The 23185-nt window shown below is 45.7% G+C and overlaps 1 protein-coding gene across 3 annotated transcripts in view; it reads right to left on the bottom strand.

Moving 5' to 3' along the window:
- The window catches only part of LOC126484411 (DNA-directed RNA polymerases I, II, and III subunit RPABC1), a 56096-nt gene that overhangs the window by 10045 nt on the left and 22866 nt on the right, over positions 1-23185 (bottom strand). For all 3 annotated transcript variants that reach the window (XM_050107915.1, XM_050107918.1, XM_050107916.1), the window contains exons 4-5: positions 7900-8039; positions 4927-5066 (exon numbers count right to left, since the gene is read on the bottom strand). In XM_050107915.1, coding sequence (XP_049963872.1) covers positions 4927-5066; positions 7900-8039 — 280 coding nt within the window. The remainder of the gene's footprint in view (positions 1-4926; positions 5067-7899; positions 8040-23185) is intronic.

Below are 23185 nucleotides of genomic sequence, written 5' to 3'. Positions count from 1 at the left end.
GGAAGAGAGAGGGGGAAGAGAGAGGGGGAAGAGAGAGGGGGAAGAGAGAGGGGAGAGAGGGGGGAAGAGAGGGGGAGGGGGGAGAGGGGGAGAGGGGGGAGAGGGGGGAGAGGGGGGAGAGGGGGAGAGGGGGGAGAGGGGGGAGAGGGGGGAGAGGGGGGAGAGGGGGGAGAGGGGGGAGAGGGGGGAGAGGGGGGAGAGGGGGGAGAGGGGGGAGAGGGGGGAGAGGGGGGAGAGGGGGAGAGGGGGGAGAGGGGGGAGAGGGGGGAGAGGGGTGGGGTGAGGGGAGGGGGAGAGGGGGGGGAGAGGTGGGAAAGAGGGGGGGAGAGGGGGAAGAGGGGTGGGAAAGAGGGGGGAGAGGGGGGAGAGGGGGGAGAGGGGGAGAGGGGGGAGAGGGGGAGAGGGGGGAGAGGGGGGAGAGGGGGAGAGGGGGAGAGGGGGAGAGGGGGAGAGGGGGAGAGGGGGAGAGGGGGAGAGGGGGAGAGGGGGAGAGGGGGAGAGGGGGAGAGGGGGAGAGGGGGAGAGGGGGAGAGGGGGAGAGGGGGAGAGGGGGAGAGGGGGAGAGGGGGAGAGGGGGAGAGGGGGAGAGGGGGAGAGGGGGAGAGGGGGAGAGGGGGAGAGGGGGAGAGGGGGAGAGGGGGAGAGGGGGAGAGGGGGAGAGGGGGAGAGGGGGAGAGGGGGAGAGGGAGAGGGAGAGGGAGAGGGAATGTACATAGCATAGGGTCACTTCACCCAACACAAAAAAATGTATATTAGACTGAACACACAAGTCTACACACCGTTATTCTTTTGTTATTAGAAGTTGCTGCTGCTGGCAACACACATTTTACATGAGACTCAGTTGAACAAATTATACAATAAATCTGCAGTTCCCATCTGACACTATCTATTAAGAGAGAATGCTAATGAAAACATAGTTTGAGACATAACCCTGAGGATTACAAACATGTACCAAAACAAGTGAACACAGTACTAATGCATTATCTAAATATGATTAATGTTAATGTTCCCCTATTTGGCTGACATCTGCTGTCTCACAAATATGTCATCAAATAAAACACTGAATTCCTGACAACATATCTGAACCACGTGTGACATAACATGTATGCTGGCAACTGGGTAAAATTACTGGAATCATGGAGCTGCAAGTACTGTCTCTGTTGAGGAGAGCTGATGTGGGCTGGTCCAGCAACAAGACCAGGTCCAAGTGGCTGCCAGCTGCAGTGAGCAAGTTAGGTGGCCAGAAGCCATGTTTCACACGAGTCCCATGGAGAGAGCTGAAGACAGCTGGCTCACGAACCAGCACATGCAGGAATGTGAAGGCACTAACAATGGCTGTCCAGCAATATGACAGATGTTTTATAGTATGAAGTAGTTTGAAATTAAGTAGTATTACATAAATTCGTCATATCGCAAAAACGACCACATCAGAGTAATCACGGCACTGTGGCCCAGGTACAGAGACCTTAATATAATGCATACTATAGAAACTAGAGAAGCTGCCTTTGAGGTTAAGCACTAAATGTTGCATAGCATGCTCGGAAACTGGTTGGGTAGGTGGAGGACAGGGACTAGCAAAGGTTGTGTCAGAGGGGATTATAGGAGTAAAGGATATGATGAAGGGAGAGTTCCCACCTGTGCAACTCAGAGAAGTTAAGTGTGGACAGCATGGACTGCGAAGCAACCTTTGAAGTTCAGCACAAAATGTTCCACGAGATGCTTGGAAACTGGATGATCCACATGTATCTTGCCCAGAGTTCAGCAATGGCCATTCATGCAGACAAACTACTTGTTAGTGGTGATCTCTACTTAGAATGCTGCACAATGGTTGCACCTTCAGTGGATGGAACCGAAGACGACACACCATGAGAAAATGGTGACAGTAACATCGAGTCCTCCACTACTAGCGATGATGAATAGAATCATTATGTTAGAATAATTTATTTTTGTAATAAAACACAAATGTAAGCCTTGCCTTTAACATCTATGGTCATCAGTCGTCATAATGGGGTATTGCCACAGACGACCGATGCAAGTGTCTTTGCTAACAGCATGATATCGACTCCGGTGCCTCTCCTGGGCTCGTAAGCATATCAGTTGGACCCTTGATGACTGGAAAACAGTGGCCTGGACAGATGAGTCTTGATTCCAATTGATTAAGACCTGAGGGTGGTGTTCAAGTCTGGTGCAGACCCCACAAAGCCACGGATGCAAGGTGTCAACAAGGCACTGCGCAACCAGGTGTTGGCTGTCTTTACATGGAATAGACTGAGTCCTCTGGTCCAACTGAGCCAATCATTGCCTGGAAACGATTGTTTTTGGCAACTGGGAGACCATTTGCATCCATTCGCGCATTTCATGTTCCAAAACAACGATGGCATTTTATGGATGACAATGCTCCGTGTCACTGGACCACAACTGTTTGCGACTGGTTGAGGAACATTCTGGACAGTTTGAGCAAATGACTTAACCAATCAGACTGCTCAACATGAATATCAGTAGACATTCATGGGACATAATCTAAAGGTCAGTTCATGCACAAAATCCTGCACTGGCTAGACTTTCAACATTATGGATGGCCATAGAGGCAGCATAACTTAACAATTCTGCAGGGGACTTCAGACAACTTGTTGAGTCCTCGTTACTTTGGGTTGCTCCACTACGCTGGGTAGAAGGGAGGTCCGACAATATTAGAAGGTAGCAAGTAATTTTTGGCACTTCAATGTACTTTAAGGCCAAAGTATTTTATAATCATGTTAACAGAAAAATGAGTTGGAATTAACATAGCGAACATGACAGGGCTGACAAGAAAATGTTGTAAACACTGGGAAAACCTTAACTCTAGGAACATAAAAGCGGATTTTCTGAACTCATTACATGCCATATGCAACAGAATTAAATAGCTTTCACAGCTCAGACTTGAAAGGTTTTCTCTTTTTGTCCCCTTCTTGGTCCACTATGTTCTAACTCTTTCTATGAGCTACATGATAGGAACAGAAAAATGAAGTAAATATGTCACATTACTGACCAAAAATTTGTAGAACATAGCTGTCATTGCCACTAATAAACCATCAAAAGGACCATACATAATCCACACCATCGAATAATCTGCACACCCTAATTTTAAGAGAGGGAAAAAGGCTTTCATTTATGGTTTATTTACAAAATAAATTATACTAACTTAATGATTCTCTTCCTCATCACTAGTAGTGGAGGAATCCTTGTTGCTTTGGACCTCTTCCTGTAGTCTTTGGTTCCATCCACTGAATTTGTGATACAACATTTTTTGAAGAATTTTTCCATCTGTGGTAACAGAATGGAATCAATGAACATTTCACCCACTCACAAACATGGGAGAAATCCAGCTGCCCACAAACTTGTGATTTTCATAAGCCATCAGTTATGTGAATTATTGTTTAGGTGCAGCTTTGAATGACCAATTTATGTACATTTCTAGTGGTTGCAGGAGAGATGTTAGGGCTCCTGGGATAAAGATCAAGTCAGTTTTCCCTTTTTGTAACTTGTCTCATGTCCTCAGTTGTATGTCCAAGCAAAGTGTCCAGGACTAATATGTCACATAAATTCAGTAATGCACCAGGGCAATGATGCCTAACATGTGTCACCCAGTCACTCATAAGGTCACTCACTCTACATCCACTCTTTTGGGTTCGCTCTCACCAGTAAGATTATCACTGCCATTTTTGGAATAGTTTTTCTTTTAAATACCACATAAGGTGGTAGATTTCATCCATTGCTAGTTACACACAGGATCCCTGTACACCTTTGTTTCTCATTGCTGCCGGTTCATATCGTGATGCTGGATTCCCCTTTCCTGTTCACAGTGTTGTTGAGCATCATGTCACAATAGACTCGTTTTTTACAGATGTTACCAATTTGTGATAATATACAGGAATGTTTGCAGCACTAATTTATCACATAGCAATAAAAAATTTGCTGCTTTTTCCTCATAACTGTCTGGAAGCCGTTGAGCTATAGTACTTTTTCCTCCAGAAGCCTAATCCATTTTGATTGAAAAAGACAGCCAGCCACGGCTAGCTTTGAAACCAGACACAACAAGTTCTTTGGCTACAGCCAGTGCTCTGAGTTGGCCCATTTCAGTAGTATTCACACATCCATATTGTTGTTTCTCGTCTACATAATCACAGAGTTTTTTCGAGGTCGAGATTCTGAACTTTTTTGGGCACGAAATGCACGGTGATTATTGTTTTTAAGACAAATCTAGTTTTTTCACCAGTCATGAATACAACCCTTGCTTGCATCAATTTTCTTACTGCTGCACGGTTTCCAATGTTCTGTGCTTTGTCAATAACTTCAAGTTTTTCTTAAGATGTATGTAAGCAATAACAAGAACTTGTAGCCATAATTTACAAGTTAACTTGTGGTTAATACTTGATTCTATTGTGCTACTGATGAATCACAAATGAGGCTGCAACAACACTATAGTATAACGAAATCTATTGTTGGAGGCGGAGCAGTACAACCATTGTTATAATTAACCCATGTACTCCATGTTTTCATCCTTAAATTTGGGAAAATAACGTGCGTGGATTATTCATGTACATATGGTAACTATGATGAAAATGCACACTGCCTACCAGACATTAGGTGAAAATGTAAACTGCATGCTGGAAATTGTTTTTGTGTTGATTACAAATAAAAGTGACAATCACACAAATTAAAAACTCAAGCATGGTACAAAAATGCATGTCCTCCCAACTTTCTGCTAAACAGAAGGAAAAATCTTACAGTTCGGTAAAATAAATACAATTTTTTTTCACAATAACACAGAGCAGTTACACATGTAATGGCAGCTCACTTCCGTAAATGAAATATGGGAAGTTTTATTCTTATACCACCAACACAAACTTTTTACAACAGGTAATAGTAATATTTTATAAAGGATACTATCTTGCGAGCAACTCTTGCTTTTCTTCTGGCGTCATTACGACATGCTCAGGTACCAGTTCATGCTCTGTGATGTTGATCAGCAGTTCAGACTCCAAGAAATGCTCCAAAATGTATTTTGGTGCCATGTCAACCAGTGACTGCAAACAAAGTTCACAATTATAATTCTGAATTACCTTGCACCAAAATAACATCACTCTTCTATAACAAAAACACCAAGTACTACATGTAACAAAACTAAAGAATCAAAGCAAACGGTTCACCACCAATGACAAATCAAAATTTCATTATTTTGAACATATAATTGCACAAACATTATTTGGGTTTTAAGATTAAGAAGCTAACAGCAAATTTTTTTTTATTTTATACCCAAATGAAGAATTGTCTGTTACTACAGGGGAGAAGTTTGAAACCCATTTTGCATTTAACATAAAAGGTAAGAAAATCTTAAGTGTAGAGCAGTTTGATTTTGGCATGAGCATTCTGTCACAGAACCGATTTCTCTTCATCCTCCTCCTTTTCCTCCATTGTTATTTTGGTCTGAGAGACCATTTGTCTTCTCTTGCTCCTCCATCACTTATTAGAACAACATCATCTACATTTTCAATACAAGAAATTGTGTTGTTACACAGTCTTATTTCAGCTGGGTTTAATTTTGGTGTTTCCTATCTTTTCTAAAATTAAAAAATATTGGACATAGTGTATGCTGATATGAAACTTCCTGGCAGATTAAAACTGTGTGCCAGGCCAAGACTTGAACTCAGAACCTTTGCCTTTCGTGGGCAAGCACTACCAGTAGAGCAGTTGCCCATGAAAGGCAAAGGACCCAAATTCTAGTCTAAGTCTGGCGCACAGTTTTAATCTGCCAGGAAGTTTCACATCTGTGCACATTCCACTGTAGAGTGAAAATTTCATCCTGAAAACACCCCCAGGCTGTGGTTAAGCCGAGTTTCCACAATATCCTTTCTCCCACAAGTACTAATCTTACAAGTTTTGCAGGAAAAGTTCTGTGAAGTCTGTAACGTAGGAGATGAGGTACTGGCGGAAGCAAAGCTGTGAGGACAAGTCGGGAATCGTGCTTGGGCAGCTCACTCAGTAGAGCAATTGTCCACAAAAGGCAGGAGTCCCGAGTTCAAATCTTGGTCCGGCACACAGTTTTAACCATCCAGGAGTTTCAAAATGCATCTCCTTGTCTAGCACAAAATCTGACTTCAAAATGCTCTTCCCTTTATTGATCTTTACTGTGCAACATTTTTCCTCAGAACTGACTACCAAGAGAATTTTATCTACATATAATTTCACAGATACTTTTGCAATGCAATAATTTGGAAATGTGCAGCATGGAGATGTGCATTTTCCTTCCACCTATGAACTGATTTTGTCAAATAGTCTAACAAGGCCTCTAGACCAAAGTGCAACTTGGTTTTACCACTGAGACTCTGACATCATGCTAGGGACCCATCTTATATTTATTAAACTTTATTTTAAATCTGTGGATGTAAGAAGGGCAACAGTAATTGACAAAAGTTTTGATTTATGGAAAGAAAACAGTGTTCAGGCAACACCTGGTACTCAATTTTGGAATGCAAGTTTCTTTTATTTGCATGCCACTTTCCCTTCGATACCACTGAGCACATTGCCATAGCATGGAACAAAGCTAGGGTGGAAAAAAAAAAAAAAATTCACTCTTCTGTGCCATACTGACTTCTTTAATTGCCTCCTTTGACACCTCTGTCAAGCTAGCTATAAGGCATGCCCCTCACTGCTGTTCATGCATTTTGGTACTCACATAACATGCTATATAACAAATCAAACCTTTTATTGAAATTGTTGTTCCATCACCCACATACTGATCTAAAAAAATACTAGCAAATGAATCGAGTACTTTTTGCAATTAACTCAAGGTACTTCCAGCATCTCTCTTACTTTTGTACAGGCTGGACCAGCCTAGTTACAGTGGTAATGCTGACCACCGTTTCCAAGCAATTGCGTGCACCGTAACTTCCTGCATCCGAACTACTTACTTCTTTCACTGCCTACCCACTGTTTCCTTCCCATTATAACCACAAACCTACCTTCTCACTATGAATGTACATTATCACCATCCATGTTCACAACCTTGCTGTGCCCTCGACACCAAACTCACCCTACTTTTCCAATATTTCTATCCACCCTTATTCTGACCCAAACATTTTCCTCTTTAGATAGCAAATCTACCAATATATCTGCAGAACAGCTATAGATACACAAATAGCACCTTCCTACATCAAATAGTTAATATGCCATCTAGAGGGGTCTTTCCTTCATCTTCAATCCTTGCCTAGTTCAAATTTTGTGCAATTTCCTGGAATACGATATGTTCGTATGCGCTATCCATAACACCATAACACATCTATAGAGGTACAAGTTGCCTTCACGAATTATTGTTTGATGTATCCACCATGGAATTTAAGCTTTTGGCCAATATGTGTGTGTGTGTGTGTGGGGGGGGGGGGGGGGGGTTTATATTCCATTCTGGATTTTCCATAGTTTGATTCACCATGGAATTTACATTGTCATAATATTAATAATATTACTTTCATCATAGCTCATAACCCAAGTTCCCTGAGAGTGTATTTTCTTTACAGTTTTCTGTCTCATTATGCCAACAACTGACTGCTTATTCTCTTTTTTAAGTGTGACTAAGACTATGTGGGTGTCAATTTACTTATCCAAAGGTCACTGATACAATACTCACTTTATTCAACAATTTTCTTTCTGTGATGTAGTATCCCTTTCACCTGTAGCAATGATTTCTTACAGTGAAAAATGCCACATGACAGTCCAGTGTCCAATGTCAAACTGTAGATTGTCGCAAGTTGAAGAAAGGTATACATTTCATTCTTTTTTAATGTCATCCACTGATGAGTAAAGTCCTCTCACACTAACAACTATTCTAAAATAACAACTGCAAAATACACTGAAATAAATTACCTGTTTTGCAGAAGGTGTCATTCCTTGCTGCACTACAATAATTGCACGGTGAATATTTTCTTCTTGCATTCTCTGACAATAAGTTTTAATTGTCTTAATTCCAATCTTAGGTTCATCAGGGAAAAAGACAAACATCTGATCTGAAAACAAACAGGCATCTATTAGTTTGGACAATTAAATTCTAAAATGATCTGACACAGGGTTTTAATCTGCTAGGACATTTCAATAACTACATAGGTTATTCTCATCTTGAATATGTCTTTATTATTTCTTGTGCACTAGAATGTAACCAAGAAGGATTATATCTGTTTAAATCATCTTAGGAAATATTATGTCTTCTTTATTTTTGGTGAAATATATTTCCCATATACAGTAACATTAATTAAACTGAAGTTCTCAATTTATTAATGTGAATCCATTGGTACTGACATTGTTGCTTGGTAGACTTCCCTTGTGTCTATTTTTCCACCTGTCCACCACATGTTGCTTGAGATCCTGTTTGTGAGATACTGCATCAGATTATATAGACAGTAAGAGACGAACTCCTTTTGTCTCTATTTGCACAACAATGATCTATTTCTAATACTGTTTTAACTTAAAACTAACAAGTATTCCACCTGTTTTTCCTTCTTGAACCACAGGACTGCCCAATGCTCACATCTTCAGTCATTTCTTTCTATGACCAGTCATACCTCTGCAGTTTTCTACTTCAATGTACATGAATGTTGCTCTAGTTGATGACATCCACAAACTTTATTACTAGGCCTACAGCACGTGTAAAAAGGATTCAATCACTGTATGTTTTGAGACTGGAATAACGATTTTGACACCCAGGTTCTTTACATTTAATTATTTCTCCGGACAAATACTAATGCTAACATCAATCAAATAAAGAAGGAAATTTATAAACAGTATTCTGGCACAAAGACAGTAGATTAAAAATTAAAAGCAATGAAACATTTATTTACAAAAATAGACACAGCAACTAAAACCAAGGCACATACTACCTCAGATAAATTGCAGCTGCAGGCGTGTTTCAGGTGTGGAACAGCAGTCATGTCAATAAATGACATTAAGCCTTTATTCATATCCACAATTGTTGTATCACTTGTCAATGTTTTCCATCTTGACTGCTTTTTAATTGTTTTTAAAGCTACAAACTTTACACATTTTGGCTTAAGCCATCATCAGAAACTTCAGACAACAAGGAAACAAATGAATAATTTTGTGTGTGTGTGTGTGTGTGTGTGTGTGTGTGTGTGTGTGTGTGTGTGTGTGTGTGGTTTTTTTTTTTTTTTTTTTTTTTTCTTCCTGTGTCCCAATTCTTGAACTCACTATTTGTTTATCTTACACCCTAATCTAACTTTCCTTCTCACTTCATAGTTCTTGTCTCTGGACTGACGCTGGCACAGTGCGTACCAACATACCATCTCTGACTTACTCTCTCCTATGTCCCCTTTTCTATGTGCACTCTTGTCCTCACTATCATGATCTTATCATCATGATGTCTCAATTACATGCACTGCATAACCTTCCCTTACCACCACCACCACCACCACCACCACCACCACCACCACCACCACCACCACCACCACCCCCCCCCCCCCCCCCCCCATCCCTGAGGAAGAAACTGTTAGCTCTAAAAGCTAGCTATTGTGTCCCTTTACTTTTGTGTGTGTATTTTGGCAGCACTGCATATTATGCCCCCAGTAGGTATGTACTGGATAACAACTCTGTCTCTCAATATCAATACACTGTACCCTGTCATCTTGTCATGAATCAGTATTAACTGTTTAGTGTGGTAACCGGCCCTAAATGCAAACTGCGGTCATTAAGTGGTACTGATGCAAAATGTTCTTTACATTAAGTTCAAACATAATACCTGATTTTTTTTAGAATACGCCACACACTCATTCCATATAAACACATCTATAAAAATATATTTACTGCGATCTTTTATGAGAATGGAACCACTTTAAGAAACTACATAAAATGATTAGGACAGAACACGAATCTTCGTCTTCCACTGTTAAAATGTGAAAATCTCTGTCACAACATTTTAAGCATTAACTAGCAACTAGTATTTAGGCACACAACAAATGTGTTGAAGAGTTGCTAGACAGAGCAGTGTGAGCTATGTATACGAAGGTACACACACTAAACTACAACTATGGGGGGTGTTACAGGAACAAACAATATGTTGAAAGAGTTTCCACCTGTACAACTCAGAAAAGTTTGTGTTGGTGACACAGACTAATATGGCATGGGCTGTGAAGCAGTCTTTGAAGTTATGCACAAAATATTGCATGGAATGTTCAGAAACTGGATGGTCCAAATCCCCAGTTTCCTGCACAGTGGCTGTTGCAATGTTGGTAGACTACATGGCTGCTTTCACTGTTGGCCCTGCCTTTAATGGTATAGGAAATACCTGTGAAAACTTTGGAAGTGAGATGATGCATGGGAGAGATCTTGCAGCTAGATCTTTTACAGCAATATGAACCATGGTGCAAGGTGTTGGAAGCAGGGGTGGAATGTGGACTATTTACGGATGTTGCATAGATTGGGTGGCAATGAAATACCGTAGAGGGAGTGGTGGGGAAAATGTTTCTCATTTCGTGACACAATGACAAGAATTTGAAACCCTGGTGGAAAAAGTGATTCACTTGTTCCAACCGTATGCAGTACGAAGTAACGAGGGTGGGAACAAGTATTTGTGGGATAATAGGTAACTCGAGAGACAAAGTGTGAAGTGGACAAGGTATGGAGGGTAATTTTGAGCAGGATATCCAGGTCATGAAGATGTAATCACTGAATCTGAACAACATGAGAGGTTTGGGATTCAGAGTGGATAGGAAGGTTCCCTCTCATGAATAAACTGGTATAGGATGACAATTCAAGCGACAATGGCTGCACCACGGATTAGTTTTCAAGTGAGAAGGAGTAATTATAGATAAGTACATACGTGGTCATGGTGACCAGGAAGGAGGTTGCACGTGTGATAACAGCAATGCCATGGCCACTGGAGAATGGGGACATTGGGTAGGGGGAGGTGGCATCACAGTGCCAAGTAGTGTGCCAGGTGGTAATATAGGGCAGGAAAAATGGTGGCCATTAGAGAAAATGGTTACTGGTTTTTGTACAGGACCGAAGATGTTGACCAACACTGGCCAATATTCTCTCTGTAAGAGCACAGTATCCAGCCATAATGGGGTGTCCCGAGTGTTTGGGTTTGTAGAAGGTAAAGAGTGCAAGTAGTTTAAGGCAAGGAGGGTGACAGACTCAAAGCACAGACATACTGAGTGGAACCAGTATAAAGGCATGATATTTGTAGGAAAATTAACATTGTGAGTTGGAATAGTTGTGCACATAGCATATGCAATAGTATGAGATCCAGTATACTGACTAGGGCAATCAAATGGTATCACATCTGATGTCAGTAATACAGTATGTAACACGGAATCAACGATTAAGGTGGTAGAGGGTGGAACTCAGTATAATGACAGTTGGTTCTGTGTGGTGTTAAGAGTGTACAAAAGTGCCTTTCCTACTGAAAGGAAACAGACACCATTAGTGACAATTTGTACTGAGTACATACACCATGACTGTGACAATGCCACACGGAAACAGTTATGTGATGAAAAAGCAAAAATTGGTGTGTACAAGGAAATTGACAATAACCATCAAATCACAAAGAAACCGAACTGTTTAAGTACAATGCTTTATAATCTTGTTAGATTGTGAATATTATATGGACAAATTGGAAAATATGAGCAAAGTTGAATATTATCGAGGCATTGAAACAGTTAATTTTGGCTAAAGCAAAGGCCACATACTGTTATTCTTCTGAACTTGGTGTCAATTAGCTGTTGCCAGTAACTGCCAGACAGGAATAATAAATTGTGTCAAACAACAAATGTCTCGCATTCAAGAAACAACTGCAGATACCTGCTCTAACAACTAAACATAAACAGGCTAGACAGTTTGCTGAAAAACATATGTCATGGACTTGAGAACAGGACAAAGTGATTTTCAGTGATGAGAAATAGTTTAATCTAGATGATGTGGATGGATGCGAATAAGATTAGCATCATCTGAATACAGGTAAGAAAGAGCAGAAATTCTGGTGGTGGAAATGTTATGATTTGGACAGCCTTCTGCACTAAAGGTAAATCATGCATGGCTTCGGTGAACTCTAAAATGAACTCTAATAGATACAGTGAGATGTTAAGAGACTGAATGGATTAGAATGTATAAGGACCTAGGGAATGAAAGTTCAAGTTTTCAACAAGATAATGCACCTGCGCATGTATCTGCTACAACAAAAGTGGTTTGAAGATAAAGATATTGACGTTTCCCCTGTTCTGCATGTGGCCTGGACTTGACACCTGTGGAAAACCTTAAGAGGTTGGACAAAGTACTAACATGTAATAAACACAGCAGGACTGCAAGTGCCTTTGTATTAATTTCTATACAGGAAATGAAGAAGCCTTAATTTTATTATGCGTATGATGACGGAGACTATGTAATTCCATCATGATTATTTACGTCTTATATGTATCTACTACTTGGTTGGTTGGTTTGTGGGTGTTGAAGGGTCCAGACTACAAAGGCCATCGGTCCCTTTTTCCATGATCATGAAACACCCACAAGGAACAAAAGCAAGCAACGGAGATGACAAGGGATGATACAGAACAAGAAAGAAAGAGAGACCAGAAAAGGTAAATTAAAAACACACATAGTGTTACAGTGGTTCGCAGACCAAGGAAACAAAAAAAGGAAAAGCCAACCACCAAGAGAGACACTAAAAAGCCCAATCAAAAACCGTAGGCCAAAGGCCAGACTCAACACAAAAGAAAGAGAAAAACACTCAGACTAAGTGATAAAAGCCCCCTGCACGAATAAAACTCAAAACTAAGCCTGCCATGGTAGCATCATCAGATCAAAGTGCAGGGAGCAGATCAGGCAGTGCAAATGTCTGCCTGAGTACAGTTAAAAAGTGGACTGTCCAACAAAATGTGAACCACAGCGACAGAGAGGTGGGTCATTGCAGTGCAATAATGTCATCAAGGTGTGGCTAATGCACAGCCAGCAGAGTACAACAGACTCCTTGCGAGAGGCTCGCACGGAGGTTCGCCACACACTGGTAGTCTCCGTGACAATGCGAAGTTTGTTGGGTGAACGTAGGGTGCGCCGTTCATCACCCCATGTACCAAGGACCTTCTGCCGCAAAACTGATTGGAGATCACACTCCTAAAGGCAAATCTCCAAAGCCAGTGCACCGACAGCCTGTTTGGCCAGCGTGTCGACACATTTATTACCCGGGATGCCAACATGACCCGGGGTCCACATAAAAACCACGGAGCGGCCGCAACGGGCAATAGTATGGATGGACTTCTGTACAGCCATCACCAGATGAGAGCGAGGAAAACACTGGTTGATAGCTCATAAACCGCTCAGGGAGTCACTACAGGTAACGAAGGGCTCACCTGAGCAGAAGTGGATACACTCTAGGGCGCGAGAGATTGCAACCAGCTCGGCAGTGAAAACACTGCACCCAGCCGGCAATGAGTGTTGTTCAGAGTTATCACCAAGAGTAAGAGCATAACCAACTCAACCAGGATCCATCGAACCATCGGTATGGACCACATCAGAACCGTGAAACACGATAAGGATGGAAAGAAAGCAGTGACGGAGGGCCTCAGGAGGGACTGAGTCCTTTGGGCCCTGTATCAAATCCAGCCGAAAGCATGGGTGGGGCACACACCACGGGGGTATACGTATATGGGCCCGGAAAAGAGTTGGGAGAGGGAGAAACTCAAGCCCAGAGAGAAAAGCACGGACGTGATTGTACACCCTCACTGGGGCCACCACTCTGGAAGATGGACGACCACGTTGGGAAACAGGAGACGGTAATTTGGATGCCCGGGCAAGCTACAAACATGTGCAGCATAAGTGGCCAGTAGTTGTTGGTGCCGGATCCGCAATGGAGGGACACCAGCCTCCACAAGTAGGCTGTTTACAGGGCTTGTGCAGAAAGCTCCAGTTGCAAGTCGGATCCCGCAGTGAAGTATGGGGTCAAGCAACTGCAACGCAGAACGCGATGCCGAACTGTAAGCCAGGCTCCTGTAATCGAGACGGTACTGAATAAACACCTGAGGGTAGACCGATCAGCACCCCAGCTGGTACGACTCAAGCAATGAAGAGCATTAAGATGCCACCAGCACATATGTTTAAGCTGTCGAATATGAAGCAGCCAAGTCAACTGGGCATCAAAAAGCATGCCCAAAAACCGATGCATTTCCACCACGGCAAGAGGTTCGCTGTCAAGATAAAGCCATGGCTCATGGTGAACAATGCGACACTGGCAGAAATGCAAGACGCAGGTCTTGGCAGCCGAGAGCTGGAAGCTGTGTGTGACGGCCCACAACTGCGCCCTGTGGATAGCACCCTGTAGCCACCATTCAGCAACCACAATGCCAGTGGAGCTGTACTACAGGCAAAAGTCATCAGCATACAAAGAAGCCGATACGCTCGTTCCCACAGCTGCACCTATGCCATTGATAGCAACTAAAAAGAGGCAGACACTCAAGCAGAGCCTTGCGGGACCCCATTCTCCTGGACTCGGGAGAAACTATGGGAGGAACCAACTTGCACATGGGAGGAACGAAGCGACAGAAAATTCTGAATAAAAAGTGGGAGCGGGTCCCAAAGACCCCACCCCTGAAGTGTGGTGAGGATGTGATGTCGCCGTATCGTATGCCTTCTGCATGTCAAACAGACGACAACCAGATTCTGACGGCAGGCAAATGCCGTTCAGATGGCAGACTCCAGGCAGACCGGATTATCGGTGGCAGAGTGGCCCTTGCGGAACTCACCCTGGGACGGAGCCAGAAGGCTCCGAGACTCAAGTAGCCAACTCAATCTCCAGCTGACCATGCGTTTGAGCAACTTGCACATAATGTTTGTGAGGCTAAAGGGGCGGTAGCTGTCCACCTCCAAGGTGTTCTTGCCAGGCTTCAACACTGGGATGATAATGCTTTCCTGCCACTGAGAGGGGACCTCACCCTCAACCCAGATACGGTTGAAAAGGTCGAGGAGGTGTCGCTGGCTGTCCATCGAGAGATGTTTGAGCATCTGATAGTGGATGCGATCTGGCCTGGGAGCCATATCAGGGCAAGTGTCTAGCGCACTGTGGAATTCCCACTCACCACTCACTGAATGGAGCACTGTACGATTCGGAGTGGTGCGTATGGAATGAAAGGCCCCAACTAACCTCTCTGTCAGGGAGCAGAAGGCCAATGGGTAATTTGTAGAAGCGGAACTCTGAGCGCAATGCTCTGCTAAGAGTCTGCAATCCTGTCCGATTCAGTACAGACTGCTCCTATCAGGGAAATCCCAGGGACGCTGACGGGTATCTGATACCCACAGAGTCGCCTAATCTTGCACCAAACCTGTGAAGAAGAGGTACGGGTGCCAATGATGGAGATATACTGTTCCCAGCACTCCTCCTTCCATCGGCGAATAAGTCGTCGGGATCGGGCACGCAGCTGTTTACAGGTAATGAGGTGTTCCAATGACGGGTGCCGCTTATGACGCTGGAGGGCCCACGTGCGATCTCTAATCACCTCAGTGATTTCCGGTGACCACCAAGGCAGTCTTCCGCCGAGAGGACCCGGAAAAACAGGGAATTGCAGATTCCGCGGCATAAATGATGCAGGTGGTGATCGTGTGAACCACCACATCAATGTTGCCATGACAAAGAGGCTCAAGAGTGGCAATGGAGGTGAACAAGTCCCAGTCAGCCTTATTCAAAGCACACCTGGGGAGGCACCCAGGTGACTGACGCTGGGGCAGTGACAGAAACATTGGAAAATGGTCACTACCGCACAAGTCGTCATGCACACTCCATTGGACAAACGGTAGAAGGCCAGGGCTGCAGAGTAAAAGGTCGATGGCTGAGTACATGCCATGCACCACACTGAAATGTGTGGAGGCACCATTATTTAAAAGAAAAAGGTCGAGCTGTGCAACACTTGCTGAACGACAATGCCTCGGCCTGTTGTCACAAATACACCCTACAAAAGGTTATGGGCATTAAAGTCACCCAGTAACAGAACAGGTGGCGGCAATTGGGCTATCAACGTAGCCAATGCATGCTGTGGGACATCACCATCCCGTGGAAGATAAGAGACGCAGACAGTAACAGCCTGAGGCATCCACACCCGAACAGAGACAGCCTATAAAGGTGTTTGAAGAGGGACACACTCGCTGTAAAGAGAGTTAAGGGTGTAGACACAGACTCCAGACACCCTCTCATAAGCTGCCTGATTCTTATAATAACCCCGATAACCACGGAGGGCAGAGGTTCGCATCACCGGAAACAAAGTTTCCTGGAGAGCAATGCAGAAGAAAGAGAAGACTGAGAAGTTGTCGGAGCTCAGCAAGGTGGTGGAACAAACCGCTGCAATTCCACTGGCGTGAAGCAACTGAGGAGGCAGATAACGTCTTTGGATCACCTGCTGCCACCGATTGAGTACCTGTGCAATCAACTTCCATGGTGCCTGAGGGTCCGGCAAAATCTAGGTCCTCAGCAGCCGCCAGAATCTCCACCCCATCCTCAGACGCAGAGATTGTAGGTTGTGGTGGGGTGGGCGCCACCACAAGTTTCTTGGTGTTAGAGGTGTTCTTGGACTTTTATTGCTGCTCCTTGGGTTTCACGAGCTGGGAGGGTTTCACTGATTCAGTCTCTGGGACTGAGGAGGATCGTGAAGCCCTACGACCAGCTGCTTGTGGGCACTTACACCACTGGCAGGCGTCATCCTTCCCACTGGTGGAAACCGGGGAAGGAAGGGACCCAAGGAACCCCTTCGAAGCGAGAGGAGCTGCAGAAGTTGGACGCTTCTCTGGCTTAGAAGTGGGTATGGACGTCCCTGATGGGTGGGGTGTTGCTTCCGAAGTAGGTGGCGCAGAAGCAACAGGGAGGGCAGTATCCCCCACAGTCAAGATAGCAGGTGTCGTCTTATGCCTCGGGGAGCCGACTGGAATTCGCTGAATTGATGGGGCTATCATTGTTGGCGTAGTGGTGGCATAAGAGGAAGTCATTCGCACAGGATGGAGTCGTTCATATTTCCTCTTAAGCCTCAGTGTAGGTCAGTCGGTTGGTTGGTTTTATTTCTAAAGGGACCAAACTGTGTGGTCATCGGTCCCTTGTTCCATTGAACCAAGTCCATGGGAGAAAACTTAAGGCAAACAATACACACCACAGGAATTCTAGATGGATGAAAAAAACACGAAGCTGAAAACACTGGGGGCAACAGAAGACAAGAGAAGCACAGACACGCAAGAAACAGAGAGAAGAGCTTAAAACAGTAGAGCAGATGTCCTGGGCTGGCTGATCACGAGGATAAAAGAGGATGAGCCAGCCACTCTGCAACACATTAGAATCTCCAACTTAAAAGTACTAGGGTAGTAAGCACAGGGAGACAAATGACAGGAACTAAAGCTTAAACCGAAGAATAAAAATGGGCATCACGTAGAAAACGTAAAACCAAGTTAGCCGTCGAGGCATCGTCTCCTAAAATCGAAGGAAATGTGTCAGAAAGATCAAAATTCCGTCTTACAATGGTCAGATGTCGACAGTCCAACAAAATGTGGACTACTGTCAAACAGGAACTGCAGCAACAACATGGAGGAGCCTCACGCCGGAGAAGATACCCACGAGTCAGCCAAGTGTGGCTGATGCGCAGGCAGCAGAGGACCACAGAGTCCCTGCGAGAAGCCTGCAGAGAAGACTTCCACTCATATGTGCTCTCCTTGATGGTGTGAAGTTTATTGAGCATAACTAAGTTGTGCCGTTCAGCATCCCAAATCCCAAAAACTTTGTGGAGTAACACCAATCAGAGGTCAGGTTTGGGTAGACCAATCTCCAGAAGCGGCTTACGAGAGGCCTGTTTGGCCAGCCGGTCAACGAGCTTATTTCCTGGAATTCCGACATGGCCCGGGGTCCATACAAAGACCACTGAACGACCAGACCGTTCGAGTGCATAAACCGACCCCTGGATAGTTGCTACTAGAGGATGGCATGCGTAGCACTGATCAATGGCCTGTAAACCACTCATCGAATCACTGCAGACCAGGTAGGACACACCGGGGCAGGAACGAATGTGCTGAACGGCACGAGAGATGGTCACCAGCTTGGCAGTGAAGACACTGGAGCCATCCAGCAAGAAGTACTGTTTGATATGCGCCGAGTGAGCATAGGCAAAGCCTACGCCACCATCAACCAGCGAGCTATCGGTGTAGATGACTTCAGAACCCTGGGACGCGTCAAGGATCGATAAGAAGTGACGGAGGAGTGCCTCAGGAGGAACGGAGTCTTTATGGAAATGTGATAGATCCAGCTGTAATTTTGGCTGAGGCATACACCATGGAGGCGAATGTTTATGGACCCGCACGGGACACTGTAAAGGAAAGGACTCTAGTTCTGACAATAGGGAACGGACATGTACAGCAATCGTTATCCCTGACAGAGGTCGCCGTTCCTGGAGATGAACCACTGTGTTTGGGAATAAAAGATGGTAATTCGGATCCTGAGGTGAATTATGGACATGCGTTGCATAGTTGGTGAGCAGTTGGCAGTGCCTGATGCGCAATGGAGGGACTCCAGCCTCCACTAATACACTGGCCTCATTCGTTAAGCACCTGTCGCTAGACGAATCCTGCAGTGGTGCACAGAATCAAGCAACTTCAATGCGGAGGGCGCTGATGAGCCGTACGTTACACTGTCATAGTCGAGTCGTGACTGAACTAGGGCTTTGTAGAGCCGCAGCAACGTAGAGCAGTCTGTCCACAAAGTGGTGTTGCTCAGGCAGAAGAGGGCATTGAGATGCTGACAGAACTTCCACTTAAGCTGACGAATGTGGGGGGGGGAGCCATGTTAGCCATGCGTTGAAAACCCATCCTAAAAAGCGATACGTTTCGACTACCCGTAGTGGACGGTCATCATCAGGAAAAACTGCAGGGTCAGGATGGACTGTCCATCGCCGACAGAAGTGAAACACGCAGGTATTGTCAGCAGAGAAGTGAAACCCATGGGTGAGAGCCCACGACTGTGCAATCCAAATGGTTCCTTGGAGTCGGCGTTCAGCAACACCAATGGTGGAGGAACTGAAGTGAATGCAGAAATTGTCAGCATATAACGAGGGCGACACTGATGGCTACAGCTGCTGCTAAGCCATTTATAGAGACTAAAAACAATGGAACACTCAATACAGAGCCCTGGTGGACTCCATTCTCTTTGATATGGGAGGAGCTAAAGGAGCCCCCGACTTGAACACGGAAGGTACGGATAAAAATCGGGAGCGAGCCACAGAGGCCCACACATGTAGCGTGGTAAGGATGTGGTGGTGCCAGGTCGTGTCGTAGGTCCTCCGTAAGTGAAAAAAAAAAAAAGATGACGACCAGATGTTAGTGCCTGGAGAAAGCTGTTCGGACGGCAGACTCAAGGCACACCAAATTATCTGTCATTCAGCAGCCTCGGCGGAAACCACCCTGGGATGGAGCCAGAAGGCCTCGAGACTCCAGAAGCCAACACAACCTCCGACTCACCATTCGTTCGAGTAATTTGCAGAGAATGTTGGTGAGGCCAATGGGGCGGTAGCTGTCCAACACTGCACGGTTCTTCCCAGGTTTCAACACTGGGACGATGATGCTGTCCTACCACTGGGACGGGAGCACTCCCTCACCACAGATGCGATTCAAGATAGACAGAATCTGATGCAGTGATGCCACAGACAGATGTTTGAGAAATTGGGAGTGAATTCAGTCAGGGCCACTTGATAAAAGGAGCATTGTACAGCTCAAAGCGGCGCAATGTAAAAGACAAATGCTGTCATTCTGCCTGCTCTTTCAAGGAATGAAAAGCCAGTTGATAGTTTGCAGATGCAGAACTCCGAGCAAAATGCTCGGTGATCTCACCTGAGGCGGTGCACACTGCCCCATTTACTGAAATCCCAGGCATCCCCAGCAGGGTTAGGTAACCATGAAGGCTGGGAATCCGAGTCCACACCTGGGAGGCATGCGTATGAGAACCAGTGGAGGTCTGGCGGCCACCAAGGTACAGTTTTAAGCTGAGGGCACCCAGAAGAAAGAGAAACTGCATGTTCTGCAGCCAATACAACTGATGCAGTGACCTGCTCAACCACTACATTAAGAGAGCCATGTGCACGAGTGTCAACAGTGAGAGCAGATGTGAAAGCCAGCCAATCGGCCCTATTAAGGACCCATCGTGGCAGACGTCCAGAAGTGCTTGGGTAGTGACAGGAAGATCGGAAAGTGGCCACTGCCACACAAGTCGTCATGAACCCTCCAGTGGACAGATGGTGAAAGTGCTGGGCTGCAAAGCAATAGGTCAATAGCCGAATAAGTGCCATGAACCACACTAAAGTGTGTGGGGTCTCCTGTATTTAAGAGGCAGAGGTCGAGCTGAGAGGGAAGATTCTCGACATCCCTATCCCGGCCAGTAATCACTGTGCCACTCCACAAGGGGTTATGGGTGTTGAAGTACCCCAAAAGCAGGAATGGTGGGGTGGAGGGGGGGGGGGGGGGGGAGGGGGTTGGGAGATCAGAGCAGCCAATTCGTAAAAAGATGAAGATACTTCACCATCCAGAGGAAGGTAGGTATTGCATACAGTAATATCCAAGGTCATCCTTATCCTCACAGCAACAGCCTCTAAAGCTGTATGAAGAGGCACTGATTCAGAATATACAGATGTAAGAACATACAGACATATGCCACATCATACCTTGTTACAGTCTGTCAGGTTTTTATAAAACCCCCGATAGCCACGAAGGGCAGGGGTCCGCATTGCTGGGAACCATGTTTCTTGGAGGGCAATAAAGAGAGCAGGTGTTGAGCTTAAAATCTGTCTTAGTTCAGCCAAGTGGTGGAAAAAACCAATACAATTCCACTGGAGGATAATGCTTTGTGTGTTCTGGGAAGGCATGAAGGGACATAGAATGCAGGTTACTCCCTAGGGTCAGCTGCTGCCACCAGTGGAGGGCTAACAGCTAGGAGCATTGCTTCGGAGGCATCAGCGAGAGTGGGGACCTCGGGGGACACTAGAAGCTCCACCTCGCCCTCAGAGGCAGAACTGGTGGGTGGTGGTGGTGGTGGTGGTGGTGGTGGTGGTGTGGGAACCACCGGAACCTCTTTCGGTGGAACAGGTTGTTTCTTTTTCTTGGACCTTTGTTTGTCCTCCCGCTGCTCTTTCGGAGCTTGCTGCGAGGGCTTCCCTAAAGCAGTATCAGGTAAGGACAAAGAGCAGGAAGCCCTTCAAACCGCAGCCTGTGGCTCCTTGAGCCACTGGCTAACTTGCACTTGTTCACTGTGTGGGGCTTTGGAGGGTAGAGCCCCAAGGGCCCCGTACATGGGAGAGGGGCCGAAGAAGGGGCAACTCCTTCAGCTCAGATGTGGGGACCGGTGGCCCCGATGGTTGAGAGGGCGTTGCTCCCCAAGATGAAGTCGCGGAAGCAACAGTGATAGGTGGAGCCTCCACCCTTAAGAGGGCAGGTGTGATCTTGTGGCCCCAAAGGGCCAGCCACAAGTGGCATCACTGAGGAATGTGAAATGTGTGCAGTTGCTACAGTTTATGAAGTTTCCATGCAGACTGGGTTTAACCGCTCTAACTTTTTCTTAGCCTCTGTGTAGGTCATTCAGTCCAGGATCTTGTATTCCATTACTTTTCTTTCCTTCTGGAAAACTGGGCACTCCAGTGAGCAAGGGAATGCCCCCCTCCCAGCTGACACAGACAGGGGGGGAGCACATGGAGTGTCAGGATGAGAAGAACGTCCACAATTTCGGCATATAGGCCTATGGCTGGAATTACAGTTGGAAGACACATGAATGAACTTCCAGCAGTTTAAGCACCACATAGAGGGAAGGATGTATAGCTGGACATCGCACCGGTTCACCATCACCTTGACCTTTTCGGGTAAGGTGTCCCCCTCGAAGGCCAAGATGAAGGCACCAGTGGCAATCCTATTGTCCTTCAGACCCATGTATACGCACCAGATGAAGTGAGCACCTCGTCGCTCGAGGTCGGCACGCAACTCGTCATCGGACTGCAGAAGGAGGTCTTTGTGAAAGATATGACCCTGGACCCTGTTAAGACTCGTATGGGGCGTTTTGGAGACAGGTACATCACCCAGATGGTTGCAGGCGAGGAACGCCCTTGGCTGGGCAGAGGATGCTGTCTGTATTAGGACAGACCCAGAACGCATCTTGGACAAACCATCCACCTCCCCAAACATTTCTTCTAAATCGCCAACAAAGAACTGAGGCTTCATGGTGGCGAAAGATTCCCCAACAGATCACGCGCAAACTAAAAATCGAGGCGAATATGGCTCATGCCTTTCTTTAGCCTAACGTTCCTCCCACGGTGTGGCCAGGGAGGGGAACGAGTTCAGATCACACTCCCTGGTATTGAACTAATGCTTTCCATGCTTTGAGACTGCTGGCTGAGGACCAGCAACAGATGACAGACACTACTTCATTGTGGGTCATCCGCCCTGATGCCACCCACTCTGACCAGGGGCTCTCCCCACGGGCACCATCCAGCCACAGTAAAGACCACCAGGCAGGATGGTGTTTGCTGGGATTCCAGATGTCCCAGGTAGACGGGCATCTACCCCTCAGCACATGTGTGGAGTTAGCAGCTCACGCATCAGCAGTGCGAGCCCTGTGTAGTCAGGGGACTACCACCAAGAGCAGGCTGTTCCAAGTTCGTGGGCTCCGCTGTGAGCCGGGGAGCACTCCCTGCTCCAGGGAGCCGCGTCGCTCGCTGTGACCAGTCAAGTGGGCCGGCACGCCGGCACGTGGCACGGCTGACTGAGGCAGGCGGCAAGGCAAGGGTTTTGATGTGCCAGCTGCGTCTTACAAGATCGAAAACCTCACACTCTTAGCTGCTAAGACGTGGTGACGTGCTACACCAGGAAATACGATCTTCAGGAAATAAATAAGAAACAAATGTTTTACAAGAAATTGCATACTAAATTTATTGGGCCTCTGTATTTTGAAATTTTCTTTTCATTGCAAGATCGGAAATATCAGGCGTCAAAGTGTTCGCAGCGTTAATGCGGAGGATGGCCTTCATTGTTGCATCCTGAAGAAGCGATCATTCCTTACTTTATAACTGTTTTCATTGCTCAGAAAAGCTGCTCACATCAAAACGTAAATCCAAACATGCACATGATCTGAGCGGCATTGTTGTGAAGTTTGGGAAAGGTT

This window comes from Schistocerca serialis, chromosome 6 (genome assembly GCF_023864345.2).
Source record: "Schistocerca serialis cubense isolate TAMUIC-IGC-003099 chromosome 6, iqSchSeri2.2, whole genome shotgun sequence".
NCBI classification, from domain to species: Eukaryota; Metazoa; Arthropoda; class Insecta; order Orthoptera; family Acrididae; genus Schistocerca; species Schistocerca serialis.
This window is presented reverse-complemented; position numbering and strand designations above follow the sequence as displayed.